The sequence below is a fragment of the Barbatula barbatula genome (assembly GCF_947034865.1).
Source record: "Barbatula barbatula genome assembly, chromosome: 15".
Classification (NCBI taxonomy): Eukaryota; Metazoa; Chordata; class Actinopteri; order Cypriniformes; family Nemacheilidae; genus Barbatula; species Barbatula barbatula.
Genome location: NC_136778.1, coordinates 6,969,487 through 6,990,490, shown reverse-complemented (window position 1 = coordinate 6,990,490; position 21,004 = coordinate 6,969,487). Strand labels below are relative to the sequence as shown.

Genomic DNA, 21,004 nt, shown 5'->3' with positions numbered 1-21,004 from the left:
GATATTATCAGCGTGCAACCACTTTAAAAAGCTGCCGCTAATACCCATGAAAATGGTGTAATGAAATCAAGCTTCACGCGCCGGGTTGTGATGACAGACGTTCAAACAAACACACATACTCCGACACCTTCAGATATAATGAAATGCATTACAGGGAAATATGGATGATCTAGGGAGCAAGACGATTTACAATCGAGTAGAAAAAAAGCAAAGCGGGGATGAAATTGCGCGAGAGCCGTACTGAAAGACCAGTGAGCCATTATAGACCCAGATTAGGTCATCAAAGACAGGCTAATGTGAGACGACCGCTGCCTGATTGCCTGGAAGCCCATGTGAGCGTGTGCGCGTGCATGCGTGCGTGTGTGTATCGGTCAGTGTGAGAATCCACACGAGGCAATAACAATCTCATCTCGTTCTCCCAGCATTACTGTGGATACCAGTGCATTCAATTGTGTGTGAATGAGACCAAACGCACACGCTGGGCTGTGATTATTGGATGGGAGGAGATGTTGAACTGCTAGATGTTATCACAGTAAACTTGATAACAGAAGATTGAAAGAATTGTCTATGAATAAACTTGAGGAGCAAAACTATTTTGAAAATCATGGTTGAGGTAATCTATGAATAATTGTTGGGTTCACCTTTACCCGATCGCTTTTGCAAGAACGTGCTTCACCCAAGATGCTTTTTTTTACATACAGCTAGAGGGGTGATTTTAAACTTGACACGGTGTGGCTAGACACCTGAAAATGTTTCATTTAAAAATGAAAGGTGTCACAGCGGAAACTAAGAATAATTACATTAAAACATCATATTTACCATATAACCGGTCAACCTGGCAAATAATAAAAACTATACACGCGACTCTTTCCACCAACATCCATAAATATCTGCACACTAGGGCGATTTCGTTTCAGACTTACTGGTTTTAATAAAAACTAAATCAGTCAGTGCTGTGTAAAGTGTTTATAGATGACCTGACTGCAGAAGCAGCTCTGCAGAATTACAATTTTGTGTGCAATTTGAAGCACGAAAGACCAATTACAATTCAGAAGGTAAATCGAAGCAGCGTCACAACTCTGTGTGCAATCTGCACATTCATCTTGAACAGACGAACATACAAAAACACATTATAAAAATCTCCAGGATAATGGTTTTATTATTCATTTTATAAAAATGAGTATTTTTTTAAATAAAACTTTAATTTATAAAAAACTTTAATAAAAGTTGCGGTTGCGTAGCGTGCTGTGAATATGGATGATGTGGAATGGAATTTAATAATGAATTTAACAATGAATTTAACAATAAAATTTACAATGAAGGCACACTGAAAACATGGGTTTCAAAATCCTTATGAATCAAGAAACACACATTAATGTGCAACAAAGAAAAACATCTTGACAAGCATCAAATCCAAGAAAGATCATTTTGCACTTTGTTAAACGCTTGCTGCAAAATAAATTGTATCTGGTGTAATTACAAACTGTGAGAATATACAGGCTTTATTCACACATGTATGCTGTATATACTGAGTGACATGCAGACATAGTTAAGCCGAATCACTATCAAAATATGCAGTGTTGCTGTGATGAGGAATGCAAAAAACAGCTCAATGTGCCTGATATCACACACACACGCACACACACCTTTAGGTCTGATCGATATTGTCCCGTTGTTATAATGATGGCGCAGTTAAAAAGAAATTAACAGAATGATGATTGTCTTTTTTGCCACTGCATTAGTACAGCCAACCGTCAAGAGAAATTGCAGTACACACCATTAGAGCCCCCCCCCCCCCCCCTCATCCACTGTCACCTCATCTGTGTCTTGTCTTTCTTTCCCTAAATGCTTTTGTTTCCGTCTTACTTTCCATCTCTCCGTTTATTTATTTACATTATCTCCCAGCTGCCTCTTACTCCATCAGATGCAGTAAAGAGGATGTCATGCATTATACATACAGACAGACGCGCATGAAAGTTGCATAATCACGCGCGATACATATGCTGCCTGCGTACAAACAAACAGCCCGAGGAGCGGAGACGCAATCGCAGGCTCTGATGCCGGACCGCTGCCGGAGACATACAGCAATTAAGTGTAAATTAGATACAGTACTGTGTAATATGCATGCAGAGAGACTGCGTATGTGTTTAACAAGTTGGCGATGAAAAATTAAGCAATTCTGTTTGTGTATAAACAAGTGTGTTTTGATTAGTGCAGTGTTTACAGCTAATGTTAGCCAATCTGTGACATTTTCACCGACACCCCCAACACACACACACACACACTCTCTCTCTCTCTCTCACCCCACACCATGTGTGTGCGCATTCATAATTTGCTCTCACAGAGGGATCTTTCATTAGGGCCTCCTAGGCAAAACACAACAGAGGCATAAATTACCTATGCAGATTAAAAATAAATCTATAAACGGTTTTAATTTTATCCTCCACCTCTTCCTCTCGCTTCCCTTTATCCGTCTCGTTCTTTTTCTTCTCGTCCCATCTGTGCTCGCTCTAAGATCTCTATCTCTCAATTTGACTTCCTGATGAGCTTAATGAGAACATCTACCAGGCATTAGTCACAATGGCAGACTGGTGGACCAACAACTGACTAACTGATTAATGAGGTTAACTAGCTGATCTATATATATATTTTTTTGTTATTGTTAGCAGGAAATAAATTAGCGACATCCTGCATTTTACATGTTAGACACAGTAAAATCCCCTGAAGTGATAGAAGTTTACCTAAAAATCTTTCATTATTTACTAACCTTCATGTCATTCTAAATATGTATTTTGTTCTGTCGAACACAAAAGAAGATATTTTGAAGAATGCTGATAACCAAACAACATTGTCTCCATTGACTTCTATTGTAAGGACAAAATTATTCTCACCTTAGGTGTTTTTTATTTCTGGGTAAACCTTTAAGGCACCAATGCAAGTCACACGCATCCACATCCTCCATAGAAACAACATCATTTCACAGAAACGATATTTATTTAGAAAAATGGAACGGAGCATGTGAAAGGTCTTACTTGCTAAACTCCACTTTGTTGAGAAGCTCCTGCCTCCTCTTCTCCTCCCTCTCTTTCCTGTGCTCCATCTCTTCCCCTGTGGATTGAAATTCTTCATATGGAGTATCATCCAGGTCCACATCACCAGGCAGGATGAATCTGGAGATGGTGACATCCTGGTTATAACATACTGTAGCATGAAAGTAGACCGGGTCCTGTGAGAATTTGACATTACGCACCGGCCCCGGTCTTCTCCGCTACCGATGGCGATCAAAGCTTCAAGATCGGTTCCTTTCAGGCCGTACTGCAGAAGTTCTTTGGCAGCATCCACGTTCTCTGGAACCCTCTCCAAACATTCATGCAGTACCCATGATCTCTTCTTTATCTTACTCTGTTAAAGAAGAAAGAGAGTTTAAGCAATTTTGCAGTAAACACATGTGGAGACATTCATTCAGTTGTGAAAAATAACATTAGCTTGCATTGCGTTTTGATACATTTATATTACTCATGACAAATTCCAGATCAGTATTATCTGTGTTTTTACATGATCCAAAACCAGAAAAATCCATGTTTTGCTGGTAATCGATGTTGTAACTACGCTCTTTAAGGGGGAAAAAGCATATTTTCCCATTGATTGGCTTTAGAAGCAGCACTCTATCACACTTACATGACACCTGTAAGAAAATGTTCTGGAGCAAATCCTTTTTTGTTGTTTAAACATTTTGTTAAATTTCCGCACAACTTTGCCAAGGACTTATTTTTTGCAGATTCTCGAAAGCATGAAACTGACTTATATTTTGTTAGCTTTGATGACACAGTTCAGAATAATCACTAGTGAAGGGCAGAATGATTTGTCACTTAGCATTTATGGCTCGTGTTAGCTTTGAGTACAATTTACAGAGTACAATTTGGTATGCAGTGAAAAGTGGTGTCACACTCCATGTAAAAAAATCATGGTTGATCATTCAAAACGCTTGGATGACAAACACTGTGGGGTTTTTAGAATGTTCTTACCAGGTAGTCCTGAATGGATGCGATGCTGACTGTCGATTTCCTCCACTGTCTCTGGTAGACGAGATCAGAATCCAGATCATATGCTTGAGCTAGAGAAAGAGCTTCTCCATACTCCTCATTATCAATCTGTCAGCACACACACACACATAGAAGGTAAACATACCGACAGCTCTCAGTCTTATTAATGCTCTATTATCATCTCTTAATATTACATCAATAACCTGAATCTATCTGGAACAGAAGTGTCTCGCTAAAGGTTTTCTTACATTTTCAGGCAGACGTTTCTAATATGCCATTTTAAAGGTCTCCGTCCAATTTTCTCCAACATCCTGACTTAAATGTCAGATGGTTTCAAAAGATGTGGAAATTGTAGTAACCCACCTTTCTCTGATAGAGCTCCTCTGGTGTGGTAGACCTCAGGCTGACGAGTCGGTAGTTCTTAATGACGGTTCGAGGGCGTTTTCTGGGAGGGGCGAAACGTTCCATCTCGGTCACGTAGTACAGGCCCTGCTTGACGTAGCCGAAATAGCGCGCCTTGGCTGAGGACTCTTCGTCAGAGTCCGAGTCCTCCTCTCCATCGTCCTCCTCACCTAGCATGCTGCTCTCCATACGAGAGCGTTTTTGGGCCAACTTGACCTCACACTGAGAACATTTTCAAGAAAATGTCAACATTTCTGACTTCCCTTCTTCTCCAGAACACAAAAGAAGATACTGTATTTCGAACTATCAACTAAAAAAAATTGGCCCCATTGACAGTAACTTTAAAGGGATAGTTCACCCAAAAATTTAAAACAAATCTGTCATGAATTACTCACTGTCTAGTTGTTGCAAACCTAAATTTCTTTGTTTGGCTGAAGGCAGAGAAAGATATTTGGTCAAATGCTCACCAAACAGTTCTTGGACCACATTGACTTGACAACCATGGTAGTTTTTCATACTATGGCAAAGTCCCCTAGAACTGTACTGTTTGCTGTCCTACATTCTTTAAAATATATTTTTTATACAGATTTGGAACAACTCGTATGTGAATAAATTATGACAAATGTTTTATTTTTTTGAGTGAACTATCCCTTAAGGTTTGATGGAGACTGTAACTACACCAACTGTGATTTAAATAAGCATATTTCTCCATTCATGTCCACTCAATATTTGATGATATAATACAATATAGTATTTTATAGCATATATTCGAAATGTTTTGCCTGTGCACATTTTTGGACCTAAAACCATGAAATCCTTAATTTTTCTGGCCTGCTGTTGTTGGTGTTACAATTCAGTCTACTGGACATTAATTGTCCTTTTGGCACCATTAGCCAATCAGCTCTAGAGCAATCAGTCACAAGGCATTTACGGCTCAGGTGATTGGCTCCACAAAACCTGACTGTCAAAATGAGAGCCCATTAGCAAAGAGTACAATTTAAATTGTGCCCTTCCGGGAGAACTGCCATTAACACAAATGTGAATACTAAAAGACTGCTTTCTCTAGTTACTACCAAGCTTATTTGTTAGAGGTATTTGTCATCTGACTACAGTACAATCAAAAATCAAGGCAGACATATTTGGACTATTTTGTAAACGTATGTTTAGATTGTTTTGATTATTGACTGATTACTGACAGCCAGAATCTTCCGTTTCCACTGAACTCAAACACACATCACATTTTCTTTTTCCTGGCAATACCTGACGTGCCACTTCATTCTCACACATAATGAAAAATCGATCAAATAAACTTCACACACTCGACCCGGCAGCACGTCAACCATACAACTAGAATAAAAAGCCACATCATTTTCTCTTCTTCTTGCGTTTCATTCCTTTTTACTTCCCTCGAGGTTCACATTTCTATTCAACATCGGTGGAAAAAAGCCAAAGGAACAATGTATTGGAGATGGATTAGATGAGGTTTTATCTTATCTGGGAATGAGGAACTTTAAAGGAATTGTTCACTTTCAACATACATTTTCATGATATTTACTCACCCTGTAGTCGTCCAAGATGTTTATGTATTTTTTCTTTAGTCGAAAAAAAATTAAGGTCTTTGATGAAAACATTCCAGGATTATACTCCATATAGTGGACTTCAATGGACTCCAAACTGTTGAAGGTCAACATTACAGTTTCAGTGCAGCTTCAAAGGGTTTTAAACAATACCGGACAATGAATAAGGGTCCTATCTAGCGAAACGATCAATAATTTGCTTTAAAAACACAAATGCTTGCATTGCTCTGTTCTGCGAAGCGCGTTCACGACTTCACGTATTACGTGATTACATTGAAAAGGTTGACGTAGGCGGAATCCAGGATACGCACACAAAATGAAAATTTTAAACAAAAAACTGACACAAAAGACAATTGAATATGCGTCATTGATATAAATTTTTTTTAACAGTCCTCCCTCTCCACATTTGCAAACACTGACTCGGTACTTCCACCGAAGTAACTGTAAAATGACCAATCGTTTTGCTAGATAGGACCCTTATTCATCGTCTGGTATCGTTTAAAGCCCTTTGAAGCTGCAGTGAAACTGTAATTTTTACCTTCAACCGTTTGGAGTCCATTGAAGCCAACTATATAGAGAATAATCCTGGAATGTTTTCATCAAAAACCTTAATTTCTTTTCGACTAAAGAAAAAAAACATATACATCTTGGATGACAACAGGGCTGAGCAAATTATCATGAAAATGTATGTTGAATGTGAACATTTCCTTTAAACCACTTTTATGATAATAGGCCTGTAGAAACAATGTGTCTGGATTTTATTTATATATATATATATATATATATAAAAAACATAATTATTTCTTCAGCTGTATATACATTAGCAACACATTAAACTCGTGCACACACACCTCCAGACTAAGGAACCCGGTATCATGGGCCGAGGTGACTCGTGGTGAGGGTTCAAACCACTCGCAGGATTTGCCCAGCAGATTTTTAAGGGTCTGCACAGAGGACACCGTGAGGGCCCCAGAACAGCGAGCTAAAATCAGTGCCGTCTCACTCCACCAGCTCACATCTAGCAGACACTGATACTGCTCCTTATCTTAACAAGAGAGAGAAGCACAGCAGAGATCTTAATATCATAAATAAACATTTCACAGACTTTCAAAGTCAGCGTTCCGTGCCTAAACGAGAAACATATTCAGAAACTTATTTTCAAATTAGAAATAGAAAAAAAAGTTTGAACAAAGGACACGTGAACAGACAAGCTTTATGAAATCGAGTTATCTAAACCCACAATCAAAACATCATTGTGTGAATTTAACGCCTCAGAGTGAAGGCACAACAAACCGGGCTTCATTAAAGCATTCTTCTCGCTCTCCCCGACAGGGTCTGCACTCACTATATAATTAATAGCACAAGATAAGTGGACAAACACCTGAGGTTAAAGGACCGTCTACCTCTTATCTTTTTCCTTTTCTCCAGTGAGGTCTTCCACTCCGGGTTGATCTCGTCAAATCCAGGCTAAACGAAAGAGAGAGAGTCAGAGAGTGTAAAAGAGGATTGCTGGGGGGGTTTCTGAAGAGAGGCAAAAATCACGGTGGGCAAATCAGTCAGGCAGAACAGCGTGACATCTGGAGTCTGAACTTCGTCTGGCGCACGAAGCAAAAGACAAACAAACATGCAGGCAGGCAAACAACAAACAAATACTCCTACAACATATTGGGAAATGCGTGATCGTGTCTAACTGTGCCCCAGCGAGGGATATTAAAGCTGAAGTGATATTAAAAAACCTTTTCCCATTCCAGCTTCTTTTACACAGTGTTCTGCGATCAGAATTTCTGCTCGTGCAAAAGTAATAAGTACTATATTTCACAGATATATCTCGAAAACCAAAATGTGCTCGGATTGTACAGTTCTGCTCATGGATATTGAGCTTACTTACTTGTAATTTTTCGTAGGATCTTTGGACAGAAATGCAATATAATAAACATAACTACTATACGTCTTCAGAGGTGTTTGAAGACCTTACATAATGAAGCATTGTTTTTATTACCTTAGAATGAGCTATTTCTATCTACATACACGGTGGCTCCCCTTGCATGGAATTCCAGCATGTTGTTTCTACAGTAGCCCTAAATGGACAAACTGCCTTAGGAGATATTATTTTTACAGAAATCCCCTACGGCAAAGAAGGGAAAAAGTGATGACATCTTAGTCCTGTGTCAGCCACCGTAGTGCTTTAAAAGGGAGCGAGGGGTGAAGTAAGCAGTTGGTTGCAATCCGCAACTTCACCACTGGATGACGCTAAATTTAATTGTACTGGACCTTTAAAGTATCTCAAACAAAACTGTCAGGAATATAAAGGATTTGACACCTTTAAGCTGGCAAACGTTGGCGAATCTGTTGATTATGTCATGTTAAGGTGATTATTGTATCTATCAATCAATAAAAAATTCAGTGCGCGCTTCCTCCCCAATGTTGCGTAAAACCAACCCTATCAGATTAGAGCTTGCCAGATAAAGAACTTAACTATATAATGTGTTCATCGTGACGGATATTTGTTTTAAATGTGAGCAAATTTTTACAATTTCATTTGAAAACACAAATGGCAGAAATGACTCACTGTGCCTTTAAATCTCCTCACACACACACAATGATTATCTTACTTGTTCCTCTTGTTTCCAGCTGCCTCTCAGTTTGAATGATGGAATATCCCAGAGACTCAGACTTCCAGAGAAGTGGATCACAGCCAAAACAGTGCCATCAGGAGACAAACTCATTCTGAACACGCCGTCCTGAGTTAAAACACACACATTCAATTAGGCATTACACTTTTCATTTCGAGTCCTTAGCAGAATGAGCTTGAGCTTTTTATATGCTGTCTCACTACCCCGGAGAGACAGCAAAACAGAACATTAAGCTAGAAGAAGCTAACCAAGGTGAGTCACCTGTTCCTTGTTACGCTTGGAGAAAAGCAGAAAGCTGGGCATCCTGAGGAATCCACGCCTCTGAGACTAAACAGGAAGAAGAAATGATGAGTAATAACTTCTTAACATCTTATGAATACCACGGGTGCATTTACACCCATCATTACACCCATTGCAATATTCTCACAGATGTATGCCTTTAAACAGCTATTATCAGTGGGCGAGTTTCGAATGGCACAGCAATGAGATGAAACCCAGCTTTCCTGTAGCTCAGTGGTAAGAGCATGGCACTAGCAATGCCAAGGTTGTGGGTTTGATCTCAGGGATTGCACAAACAAAATGTAAAGCACAATGCTGTGTATGTCACTTTAGATAAAAGCGTCTGCCAAATGCATAAATTTAAATGTACCCCAATCACGCATGTATGTGAATCTGCGCTCTTCATTAGATGTTATTTATTAGATGTTTACATACAAACATGCACTTTCAAAATAGAATGCCATGCTCCTTTCACAGACCTCCTGGCAATGAAACTGTGCTTGCAGAGTTTTCGTTTTGAAAACACATTGTTCACACTCGCATTCAATAACATTACACTATGTCAAGCCAAAAGCCAAATCCATAAATAAATCATTGAATATTAAATGAATAATAAAAACGTGAAGAATTTCAATCAGAACATCCGAGAATCTTCTCCAAACAACATGTATTTAAAGCCACAAAGTTGGAAGAAGGAATCTTGAGAACTAAAGCTCTTGTTAAGCTCACACAGTTCTGGTTTGGTTACAATTATTCTTCCAAATACATTTTTCTGTGTTCACAAGAACAAAGATTTGGAGCAACTCTTTGTTGTTATTTTATTATATAGCATTTTGTGCTATTTATGTGTGATGCTTGATATATAGTGTTAATGTAACTCTGTGTGATGTTGTGAATTGCCCTTTGGGAATAAATAATGTATCAAACTGAATTTGATTGTACTTGAGGGCGAGTCCTTTTTGGGTGAACTGTTCCTTTAAGGGAGGTGTGCTATTATCATTCCTGCATCAAAAAAAAGAAATATTCCACAGATGTACAATAAAGAAGAAATCCATAGTATCTTTAACTGATATCAGACTGGAAGTTATGCGCTTTTGATTTGGGCCAGTAAAACGACGCCCAAGCAACACCCTAGCAACAGGCTACTAAGACACCCCATGGCAACCAGAATTGCAATATCGCATTTTTACACAGACAAGAACTTCAAAAAGAAGATTGTTGGTTCGAGCAATAAAAAATAAATAAATTCTAAGACACCCAAAAATCAATTTGTGCAAATCATGAATGCAGTACCGTTCCATAAACATTTCCACACATGTGTGGACAGACTCACCGCACTAATGTCATCTTCATAGCTGGTGACCTGTTTATAGTGTGGTAATCCTGATAACACCCTCCACGCTGTGATCCCAAAACGGCTCGCCCGGGAAGCATCACTGTCATGGGACTCACACCCACCCACCAGCAGCAACCTGAGAAACAGACAAACACATCAATTGCGCGAGACAGAGGAAAGAGACAGCCAAACACACGGAGCACCTTAACCTGGTTATATCAGAGTGAAGTGGTCCGTGAGGGGCAGATGAATAGGATCTGATTTAGACATCTAACAAATGTGAACAGCACATTCAAATTCACATACAAACACACCCACAAACTTGCACGCTTTTACACAATACATTAACAGTGCCCCCATGTGGCAGCTAATGTCCTTTCTCATAAAAGAACTCTGAATGTAACAAAATTGCAAATACAATTGAACTGCCAATTCAAGCAGTAAAGACATTTGGGATTCTCATCCTAAGGGTGATTCTGTTTCACAAACAAATATACAGCGACTTCAGGATGGGACCCACCTGTGGCTTGGATGATATATAGCTGTGGTGATCCCATTGGAATAGTGGGTGGAGAAACTAAAGCTGTGATTCTCCTGAAAGCCCTGATTGGTTCCAACACTAGGGGAGAAACAGAAAATCAATTATTAACATTACATTATGACAGAATTTTCAGTTTTTGGTGACCTGTCCCTTTTCCAAATATCTTTCTCGGTGTTCATCATAAAAAAGAAATAAATACTGATTAGGAACAACTTAAGGTGGTGTGTCCGATTTCAGAATTACACTTGTTTAGACAAAGTCGGGCCGATTACCAAAACAACCTTGTAGCCAATCAGCAGTAAGGTGCACAGTGCACATTAGTCGAGCCAAGCGCTGAAGAAAGCGAAAGATGGGGTGTGTTTGATTTGAATATCAACAACGGCTAAGACAAATCGGACACCCCGCCTTTAAGTGGAGTAAATAAAGACAGAATTTTCATTTTGGGGTGAACTGGTCCCTAAACTTTGCAGGATGCTCGATAAATATAATAATTTTGTTTAGCCACTGTTTCACACCATAAACAACAATTACGTATTAATGTACACAATTCACTCAGAACAGACATTTATAGCTTGGTATTTGCAAGTCCTTTACGCTGTTACTTAAAGAAAATTTTCAAGTTTCAACAATTTCTAAGAGTGAGAGGAAAGAGATTAGGAGAAAGTGAGAGTGGTTCTTTCAACAACATTTCATCCCTTTCCAAAATGTCCTTAAAGTAATACAATCACGAATACTTTCCTATAAGAAACATAATAAAAAAATAATGAAATGTGAAAATACTTTGCTGTAGGTTTTTAAAGCTCAAAAAAAGTTACGGAGAAGACTAAACAATTTTCTATATTTATCTGCCATTACTGAAAACAGTTTAATGATGGTTTGAAGAACTTTGAGCTGATTATATAAAGAATTATAAATTAGGAACTGCAGGGAATTTCATTAATACTCAAGAGCTAAAAATCCCCCCCTCATAGTACTACTGAGATAAAAAACAACACACTGGATTTTGGATGTAGATGTGGAACATCTGGCGCTGGTTCCAGACGTTTAACATTTGCCAGCAGGAAGCAGAATCAGAATCATCCCTAGTAAACCTGTTCTATAATCCTCCTTGATGTATGATTCATGTATTGCCTCATGTTAAGCGGGATCTGTTCCAACTGGAAACATTGCTTTTTTTAGATTATGATAGCCACTGATGAGTCAAAGTTTATGTCCAATAACCACAGATTTTTTTGTGTCTCTTCCAAAAAAAAAGCAACACAGCACTCTTTTGTTAACTGAATATTCACTATCCTTTTTTGCGTACCCTTGGTTTATAATATTGGGTGTTGTCTTTTCAAGCATGAATGACAATGTAGTCTTTTGAGATGCGAGTCCCTGGTTTGTTCGGAGCTGAAAAGCAACCCACTGTTCTTGACAAATATACTTCAGGGACTGTGTATTCTTTGATCCCCAGCATGCTCTACACATTTTCATTCCACCCACAGTGACAATATGATGTTGACATCCAACACAAAGGCTTCATTCAAGGTTAGAGAAGCAACACACTATAGCTACGACTATAATCTTTTAAAGGTTATGTGTATTAAATTCAGCGGCATTTAGTGGTCAGGTTGCGAATTGCGACTTTGTCCCCCCACCCTTTCGAAGCACTATGGTGGCTGACACAGAACAAAGAAGTCCCTTTTGCTTCTTTCCCGCATTTACAAACCGCAGCATGTAGAGCAGTTTGTCCGTTTAGGGATACTTTAGAAACAACATGGCAAGTTCCATGCAGGGGAACCAAGAATATTTTATTCTTAGGAAATAAAAACATAAAGCTTCATTATGTAAGGTCTTTATACACCTCAGAAAACAGCAGTAATGTATATAATATTGTTTCAATAGATCCTCCAAAAAATTACACATTGAACCTTTAAACAGGATGATTTGGGTGTAGTTATTAATGTTGAAAAGCTGATTTTGCATCCTCTTCGGGGTATTAATAACCATTTTGATGGTCTTATTTTTAAGATGGTCTTTTTGTAAATATTAAATATTTTAGATTCTGCAAGGAGAACATCAACTTTATGGTTTAAGTGCCGGACACTCTGAAAGTAAACATAACTTAAAACACAAAGCATAATGTGCTCAGGGATCTATTATTTAAATGATAATACATCTTTATACAGCTTATTTGTGTTTTTGTGAACATTAGCGTCTCTAGGTGACATCATTTTCTATGAAACTTCTATCTCCACCTGAGGCTCCTTTCTGCTTACCTAACCAGAAAACTCTTGAGCTGCCCACTGTAGGTGATAACCAGCAGCTCGGCTGACCACTGGGCACCAGCGGTGTACTCCAAAAACATCAGACCGGCTGCTGCATAACTAAAATCTCCAGGGAAGCTCACAGCCTAGAGAGATTAGGACAACAAGAAAGACATCAAACAAGCGTGGTAGAGAGACAGAAGTTGAGTTACAAAGTGACAAAACTATATAGAGTTGTACAGGTCATTACGCACGAAGACTCCGCAATGGAGAGAGAGACTAAACTAATAGTCTCCAACAGAAAGATGGAAGTCTGTGGAGCAATGCAGGAGAGGACCAGGGAAAGAGAGAGAGAGGGGGCGATCGGAGCGATCAAAAGGTTCGCAGAGGGAGAAATGTGGGGATTTGAAAGTGGCAAAAGCGGTCAAGACCGTGCTCTTTATGATATAAAAACTCTGAAAATGTCCGTCGGGGGCATCAGGGGGCTTATAGCTGAAGGGAGCCAGAAAATGTGTTCTTTGCATGGGCAACGGAGTGGGGAAAAGCCCTCTCTTGAGAGAGGCAGGCGGGAGGGCCTAGCCAGTCAAAGCAGCCGGTCAAAAGTAATATACTGTAATATATTGAATGTAGAGAGAGTGGAAGAAAGAAACTTTACTTTTAAAAGCACTTTAATAAATCAAAAGCTAAAACCACACAAAATTACCCCGATTATAAAGTTCACCAAAGTACAAAAAAACAATGTGTGTATTTGAATATCTTAATCCTTGAATTGGATATGAGCCTTAAGTGTTTTTTAATTACCAGTTGGTCTGAAGTTATATGATAGTACCTCTCTTTTCTCAAAGGGTTTTACACAACAGCTAATGCATGGCATGAAAAATGAAAGGTTCAGTGTATGAAATCTTGCTGCATTTAGAGGTGAGGTTGTGAATTGCACCCATTCAGTTGAAGCACTGCTGTGGCTGACACAGGACAACAATGTCGTCATGTTTTCGCTTCTTTCCTGAAGGAGATAACATATTTACGAACCGCGCTCTGTAGAGCAGTTTGTCAGTTTAGGGCTACTGTAGAAACAACATGGTGAATTCCATGCAAGCGGACCCGCGGAGTGTGTAGATAGAAATAGCTCATTCTAAGGTCCTAAAAACATAACGCTTCCTTGCGTGAGGTCTTTCATAACACCTCTGAAGATATAGTTATGTACATTATATTGCATTTCTGTCAATAGATCCTCCAAAGAATTGCACATACATTGGACCTTTAATTCACTGCTGCTAAAAATATCTCGCCTAAAAATAAATGATAAACATTTGTTAGTTATCGGATGATCGTCTACCAAATCGTATACCCACAAGACTCATCCCTACACTTAAGTGTATGTTAGTCGATCTTCATAAATGTTTCAACAACTATGTTGGTCATATGTGATGCTGAGCAATGAGCCAGAGGGCAAACTACACCCACTCATTAGGGTGCAGTCATTATAACCATCACACGTAGAGAGCAAGAGGACAGTTCAGCAGATGAAACAGAACTGATGCTGTGCACCTTAAGCGAGACGTCAACAGAGGGAGGAGGCAGGGTGGCGTACTGCGAAAAAGCTAAAACGAAATGAGAATGAATTGACAGGAGGTGAGAAATATAGACAGACGAGTGGAGTGGAAGGTTGACGTACAGGAGGTATAATGAAGAGCTCGCTGCCCATCAGGTCGAAGACTCGGACCGTGCCGGTGCTGTCAGCATACGCCAGCAGGGCACAATCATGACTCCATGCAACCTTACGCCAGTGAGAGTTCGGGTCCTTGGGCACTGCAGGAGGGCAGACGACAAAAGACAAATACGTATAAGTGCATTATACTTTAAAGCTGAAGCGTTTCATTTTTTCTGATGTTAAAATATGTTTTACTATCCCAATATAGCATTCAGAGATGGGCAATTCCATAAAAAAGTCAACCTGGAGATGAAAAAAGTTATCATCAAATGTTTATATTGGTGGTTTTAAAGTCTGTATTAGAATTTAAAGCATTTTTGTTTTTTAAAGATTAGTTTTCCCTAGTCAAGTATGTCGTATCCATAACATTCCATATTCCTCATAAATGGCCACATGAAAATTGTATCTGGAAAAAAATGACTATTTTGTGGCCTAGAAGAGCCATTTCTCCATTACTGCTTCTGGTTTGCAGATTTTGTGTCACAATCATAACGCATACATTATATCTGGTCTTATTACATATATCAGATGGTTTAATATAAATGGCAATAAACACAAATTCTAAGAATTTATAGTTTTTGAAATCGCTGGAATTGCGCTGATAATCCTTCATTCATATTGCAAGACGTATGTACAAGTACAGAAATAGCTTGGCTTGGAAACCTGTTTGAAAACAAGCATTATAATTATTCTATTGTGTCAATGGCACTAAAAATACACGCTTTAGCTTTAATTACATTGCTTTTTTAAGGGTTGTCAATAACAATTAAAACTATCAACCCCCAAAGCCAAGGGGACTTTAAACAACCATAAATCCACATCTGTTCGCAATTGATCAAAACGTAATCATTTCACTTTTACTGTGACATTCTCCAATCCAATTTTCTGATTCATCCTGCCTGTCTGCCAAACAATCAATACAAATATGGGCCCATTTTAAAGAGCACTGTCAATGTAGCATCACCTGTGCGATCGAGATCCATTCTCTCGTGACGACCGCTGCGGTCGACGGTGACAAAAAGAACAATCAAATATCAAAAGGTACTGAAGTGCAACCACACTGAGCACATATCTGATTCGTTGTGTGAAAAGGCTCAAGGCTTTCTCAATTTTCAAGCTTCAAAACACAGCTTGATAATAGCAGTACAGTTATATCACTTAAACTTCAGTCCAACATCCGCGGTGTAAAAATCTGATCCAAAAACTGTTTAATCACAGCTCATCTCAATAAGCCGCAGCGCCGCGCAGACGGTATGCTTCAAAGCCTGTGCTTTGGAAATTCATAAGACAAGACAGGGTTAATCAAACAGATATTCACTTAAAAATGTTTGCCTTTGGTCTGAGTGGTACCACCGAGATCAGACACAAGCGATAGCAGCACTGTGCATCAAAGCCGAATGTTACCATAGCAACAATCGTATCAATCCGACCCCTGTGTTGTTAGAAACGCAAGCTGGCGATTTCTATTAAAGTAAAAAAATTTCAGAAATATTGGTTGGGGGGCAGTATTTTACAATGAATGATGGCACTTAGCAAGATAAAGATCGGTAGGGGAAACGCTTAAGCAGGGTCCATAAATCACCCCTCAGCTGTTAAAAGCTAATTAATCGAAGATGAACGCTAGGGCCAATATGCCTGAATTTGTGAGATGAGCGCACCGTATATGGCAAGATTCGCACATCGTAAATCTAATTTAAATAAAACTCCATGTGTGCAGTGTACCACGGAAAAAAATTGAGGGTGTTTTACGAAGGAAAAATGCACAGTCAGCGATGTCAACTGCTTGAGTGTGGACACGCTATAAAAACATCATCCTCAGAATGAAAGCGCAAAGACTGCTGAGTCATTTTGGGCTCCCTGTAAATAAAAACAACCTAAGGGACTCACAAACAAGAATTAATGCATTTAAACGCAACATAGAATAGCTATTCATTGTAATCAAATTGGGACTTTCAGTATGGGATCGCTTTGAGGTGATGTATGTACTTCTAAACATAGACATAAATTAAGCATGAACAAACAGACAAATTTAAATTGTATCATGTTGTCTCTTCTGACCAAAATATTGTGTACAGTTCGCTCCTATAATAATACCACTTGAAAGTCACCCGAATCCAAAAAGGATAAAACTTTGCACGTGATGGGATTTCATATGGTTTTAACAGATATTAAACTTTGAAGACGCACTTGTAGTAAATCATATTTCATTTACTGCACCTCAGCACTTCCGAGACCTCTTGCATACACCCTATGTGACATAAAAATACAGCTTATTACATTTATCTCCTTCAGGATTCACACTGCATTTTCTTCACAGATAGAAGAGTTTTATTTACACATGGATTCATTTTAAATGAAAGAAGGTTACATGTGTTAAATATCTTACGTTCTGTCACAGAGGGAAAGACAAGCCCATCAGGGTTGCGGCACAGAACACGCATTTATCCGGAAAAAAAAACGTTGCATTCCGTACAGCGAGTAAAAACCTGGTTGTATAGCAGAGCGCATGAGACTAAGCAGAATTAATCCAGCACCTTCATTACATAGTTCACACTTCTGCAAATTCTGCCTTTACCAAAGATATTGGCTGAAAGCATATATCCATGAAATTAAATGAAATGAACTAAGACAGTTGAGGAATAAAAGTGAATTGAAAGCACACTCTGAATGATATTGCTCATAAAATATTCAATGGAAATGGAATGCTCTTTAGGCTGTAGAGCAGGGAAGAGAACTACAAATAGAGCCTTTAATGGCCACTGATGTTGATGACCAAAAACTAAGGTTGAATAAGGTTAAAGGGGTAGTTCACCAAAAAAAATTTTACATTTTGTTATTGTTTACTCACTCTCATGTCGTTCAGATCCTATATGGCTGTCTTTGGATCAAAGTACAGATTTTTCAATAAAAAGTGTGTTGAGGTTTTGAAGTTTCAATGGGAGTGAATGGGGGCCTGTTCATAAGCTTCTAGAGGACACAAAAAAATTATAACGATAACTCCATAACTCGTCCTGTAGATTTCAAGTGTCCTGAAAGCAAACACATTGGTTTGGTGTAGAAAAATGAAATTAAACATAATGCATTATTTTATGAAGGTTTTTTTTATCTTAATGTCTCTCACCCTGTCTACAACGGATGCGACCGGTGCTACAAAAGACATTAGAGACGGATAACAGTGCATTTAAATTAAAATTTCGTCCACAGTGGACGCTCACTGTGTCGTGTTGACATGGTCCATTGCTATGCTGCCATAGACATCCACGTGTGTGGATGCAATGAACAAACAGAGCTTAAAACTTATTTAATTGAAGAATTGTATTTTATTTTTCACCACCAAACCTATGATTATGCTTTCACGACACTTAAAATATACACACGAGTCGTCTGGAGTTATTTTATTTTAAGTTTTTCTGTTCTCTTGAAGCTTTAGATTGTACCCAGACAACCCAATGCAACACTTTAAAAACAAAGGCACAATGTTTCCAAAGATCCAAGAAAGCCATAGAACGTTTGAACACAAAGGTGAGTAAATATAATGCCAATTTTAATTCTTATTTTTGGAGAACTAGCTGCAAAATAGTAAAAAAGTAAAAACTTTCACTATACCTTGGCATTTCCCTATGACTGATCCAAAATCATCTCTAGCTGACCTGAAAGAAAGTAAAAGCCCATTAGAAGTGTGTTGATAACAGCAATTACAGCAATTACAACAATAAGTAGTTAAGAGTTTCGAGTTTACAATAACTATACAAGGTAAACAAAGGAGAATGTATTCACATAGTGGAACTATACATCTTATGGCGAAGCAATTTGATGCTTTTTTCAAACACCAGGCTCCAAATTACAAGAAAAAGCTCCCTCGTGCCCTCAAGCGTGACTTTCATTTTCGAGTGTGGATTAGCTAATGCTAAACGTAATAAATCACACCTTCTGAAACCAAACTCTACATGAGAACACACATACACATATACTGTATATTTGAAAATACATCATGTGCGCAACATAATCAATCTCAGAAGTACCACTGCTTAACCGTACAAAACGTGAGACAAGAGGGTGAAAAATTAACCAATTATAGAAAGAGCCAACATTTCCAATAAATGTGCAGAATTACCTAATTTCCACACATTGGTCTTGAACCACAGCCAGAAGTTTCCCATTACTGCATGGAAAATAACAAAATGAGAAAAAAGCAACAGAATGGGTAAGCAAACACAGGACATAAAACACACAAAAATTAAACATTTCTATCACAAAGAACCTTGTCTTCTATCTGCAGATCAATAGCTAATTAAAGCTGGCAGCCTTAGCCGATATTTCCCTGTTTTGCATTACTAGATAACTGGCAGGAGGAAGGAAAACAGCAGAGATTACATGGACTGAGATTACATGGTTTGCAACCACAAAGAGAAGTTTAATTAAAATAAAGACACATCATAAGAAGCTAAATAAGCTGTTGTGTGAACAACACATCATTAAAGGGATAGTTCGTCCAAAAATGAAAATTCTGTCATCATTTGCTCACGCTGATGTAATTTCATACCTGTTTAAATGACTTCGTTCCGATGAACACAAAGAAAGATATTTGGAAGAAGGTTAGTCATATCCAGTTCTGGGACTTCATTGACTACCATTTAACCATTCTTCCTACTATGATAGTCAAAGGTGCCCGAGAACTCTTTGTTTTCCTAATTCTTTAAATATCCAATTATGTGTTCAACATAACCAATAAATACAATATTTTCTTCGTACTATGGTAGTGGATAATGTCCCATAACTGAAAATTGCTAACATTCTTACAAATATCTTTCTCTGTGATAATTGGAACAAATACATTTGTACAGGTTTAAAAGAACCTGAGGGGAAATAAATGATGACAGACTTTTCATCTTTGGATGAACTATCCCTTTAAATGCTTAAAAAACTTAAGAACAAAGTAATGATTTACTGACAACTACAAAAAGAATGATGAACCTAAATCAACACCAGACCCAACAAAATCTAAACTGGTCAGATTCTCTGAAAAGCGGGTGACATCACCTTGCCAGCACCAGTTGCCAGTTCACTTGTTTGGTTGCTAGGCGCACCAGCCCGGGTGGCAGAGTTGAGCTGGATGGGCTAAAACACAGAAACAAGCTTTTAGTGTGAGGAGCCAAATAGCATTGAAGTGTCACCCAAACAAACGGATGCTTAGAATCAGGGCCGGGTGTTGGGGAGAGGCTTGGGCCACTTCAAAAATGTCCAGATGCCAATTAAAATAATTAAAAATAAATACTTGACCTTGTGCTGTAATGAGCTACTGAACACTTAAGTAAATATGGGTAGTAATATATACAAAAATATACCCTACATGTAAAACTGTAAGTATTTTTATTATTCAATAATTAGTAGTATTCTTTATTGTTATTTAGTTGTTAGTTATTTATTATTATTTCGTTTTTTAAAACAAAGGCTCACAGGACACATCTACACATTTATTTGTGAACTACTCGTATGAAATTGTATAAAACTACATGTGCTAGCAATATCCAAATCTTTCAGCATTTAAATAACCATCTAATGTAGTATAAACGTTCTACTGTTATCGGCGCTAAATACAAAGGGGGGGCTTTCCTTTAACAAGGGTATAAAGCACAATATCTCACCTGTACCAAAGATAATGAAGAATAAACCTGAAAGGCCCTGTAAGACAAAATATTTGTCAAATAATTATCCAGTGAATGTGGAATATGTTCGGTGTAACTGTAATGATACATATTTCAATGACAAAAGGTAAATAATAGAAAAACCAGATGTCACTAAAACAATACATACGGGCTGTGTCTCCAACCCTAAAGTGACCTGCCTACCTAGACAGCACTTATGTGTATTGTAGTCACGTCCAAACGCACTGTCTAAATGCAGCCCTCTTTAATTCATTTTAAATGACTGTATATACATAACTGAAGAACAGACCTGTACTCATTCATTCAATTCTAGTTACCTGTAACTGCCTTGCCAACGAGTGAGGAGTTGCGTTCTTTAAGTCCACGCAGCTGAAAATAAAACAAGACAACATGTGCAATTCTGACAATATTGAATCAATGAGTTTAGCGTATGTCTACAGCCCCCTGTATGAATACAGTTTGTACTTTTACCACCGCATTACAACACAAGCACTGTCAATCTTCATCATGATAAAGCGCAGTCATTGAAACTTATAAACACTGCCATGATTATGAACTTGGATACGT

The 21,004-nt window shown here is 38.3% G+C and overlaps 1 protein-coding gene across 3 annotated transcripts in view; it reads right to left on the bottom strand.

The window, feature by feature from the left end:
- Positions 1 to 21,004, bottom strand: part of nbas (NBAS subunit of NRZ tethering complex) — a 149,309-nt gene that overhangs the window by 128,079 nt on the left and 226 nt on the right. For all 3 annotated transcript variants that reach the window (XM_079475560.1, XM_079475561.1, XM_079475562.1), the window contains exons 2-18: positions 20,755 to 20,806; positions 20,417 to 20,453; positions 19,812 to 19,889; positions 18,886 to 18,933; positions 18,378 to 18,421; positions 14,736 to 14,869; positions 13,073 to 13,206; positions 10,791 to 10,889; positions 10,268 to 10,406; positions 8,917 to 8,982; positions 8,635 to 8,763; positions 7,426 to 7,489; positions 6,874 to 7,067; positions 4,407 to 4,667; positions 4,026 to 4,151; positions 3,251 to 3,402; positions 3,033 to 3,170 (exon numbers count right to left, since the gene is read on the bottom strand). In XM_079475560.1, coding sequence (XP_079331686.1) covers positions 3,033 to 3,170; positions 3,251 to 3,402; positions 4,026 to 4,151; positions 4,407 to 4,667; positions 6,874 to 7,067; positions 7,426 to 7,489; positions 8,635 to 8,763; positions 8,917 to 8,982; positions 10,268 to 10,406; positions 10,791 to 10,889; positions 13,073 to 13,206; positions 14,736 to 14,869; positions 18,378 to 18,421; positions 18,886 to 18,933; positions 19,812 to 19,889; positions 20,417 to 20,453; positions 20,755 to 20,806 — 1,895 coding nt within the window. The remainder of the gene's footprint in view (positions 1 to 3,032; positions 3,171 to 3,250; positions 3,403 to 4,025; positions 4,152 to 4,406; positions 4,668 to 6,873; positions 7,068 to 7,425; positions 7,490 to 8,634; positions 8,764 to 8,916; positions 8,983 to 10,267; positions 10,407 to 10,790; positions 10,890 to 13,072; positions 13,207 to 14,735; positions 14,870 to 18,377; positions 18,422 to 18,885; positions 18,934 to 19,811; positions 19,890 to 20,416; positions 20,454 to 20,754; positions 20,807 to 21,004) is intronic.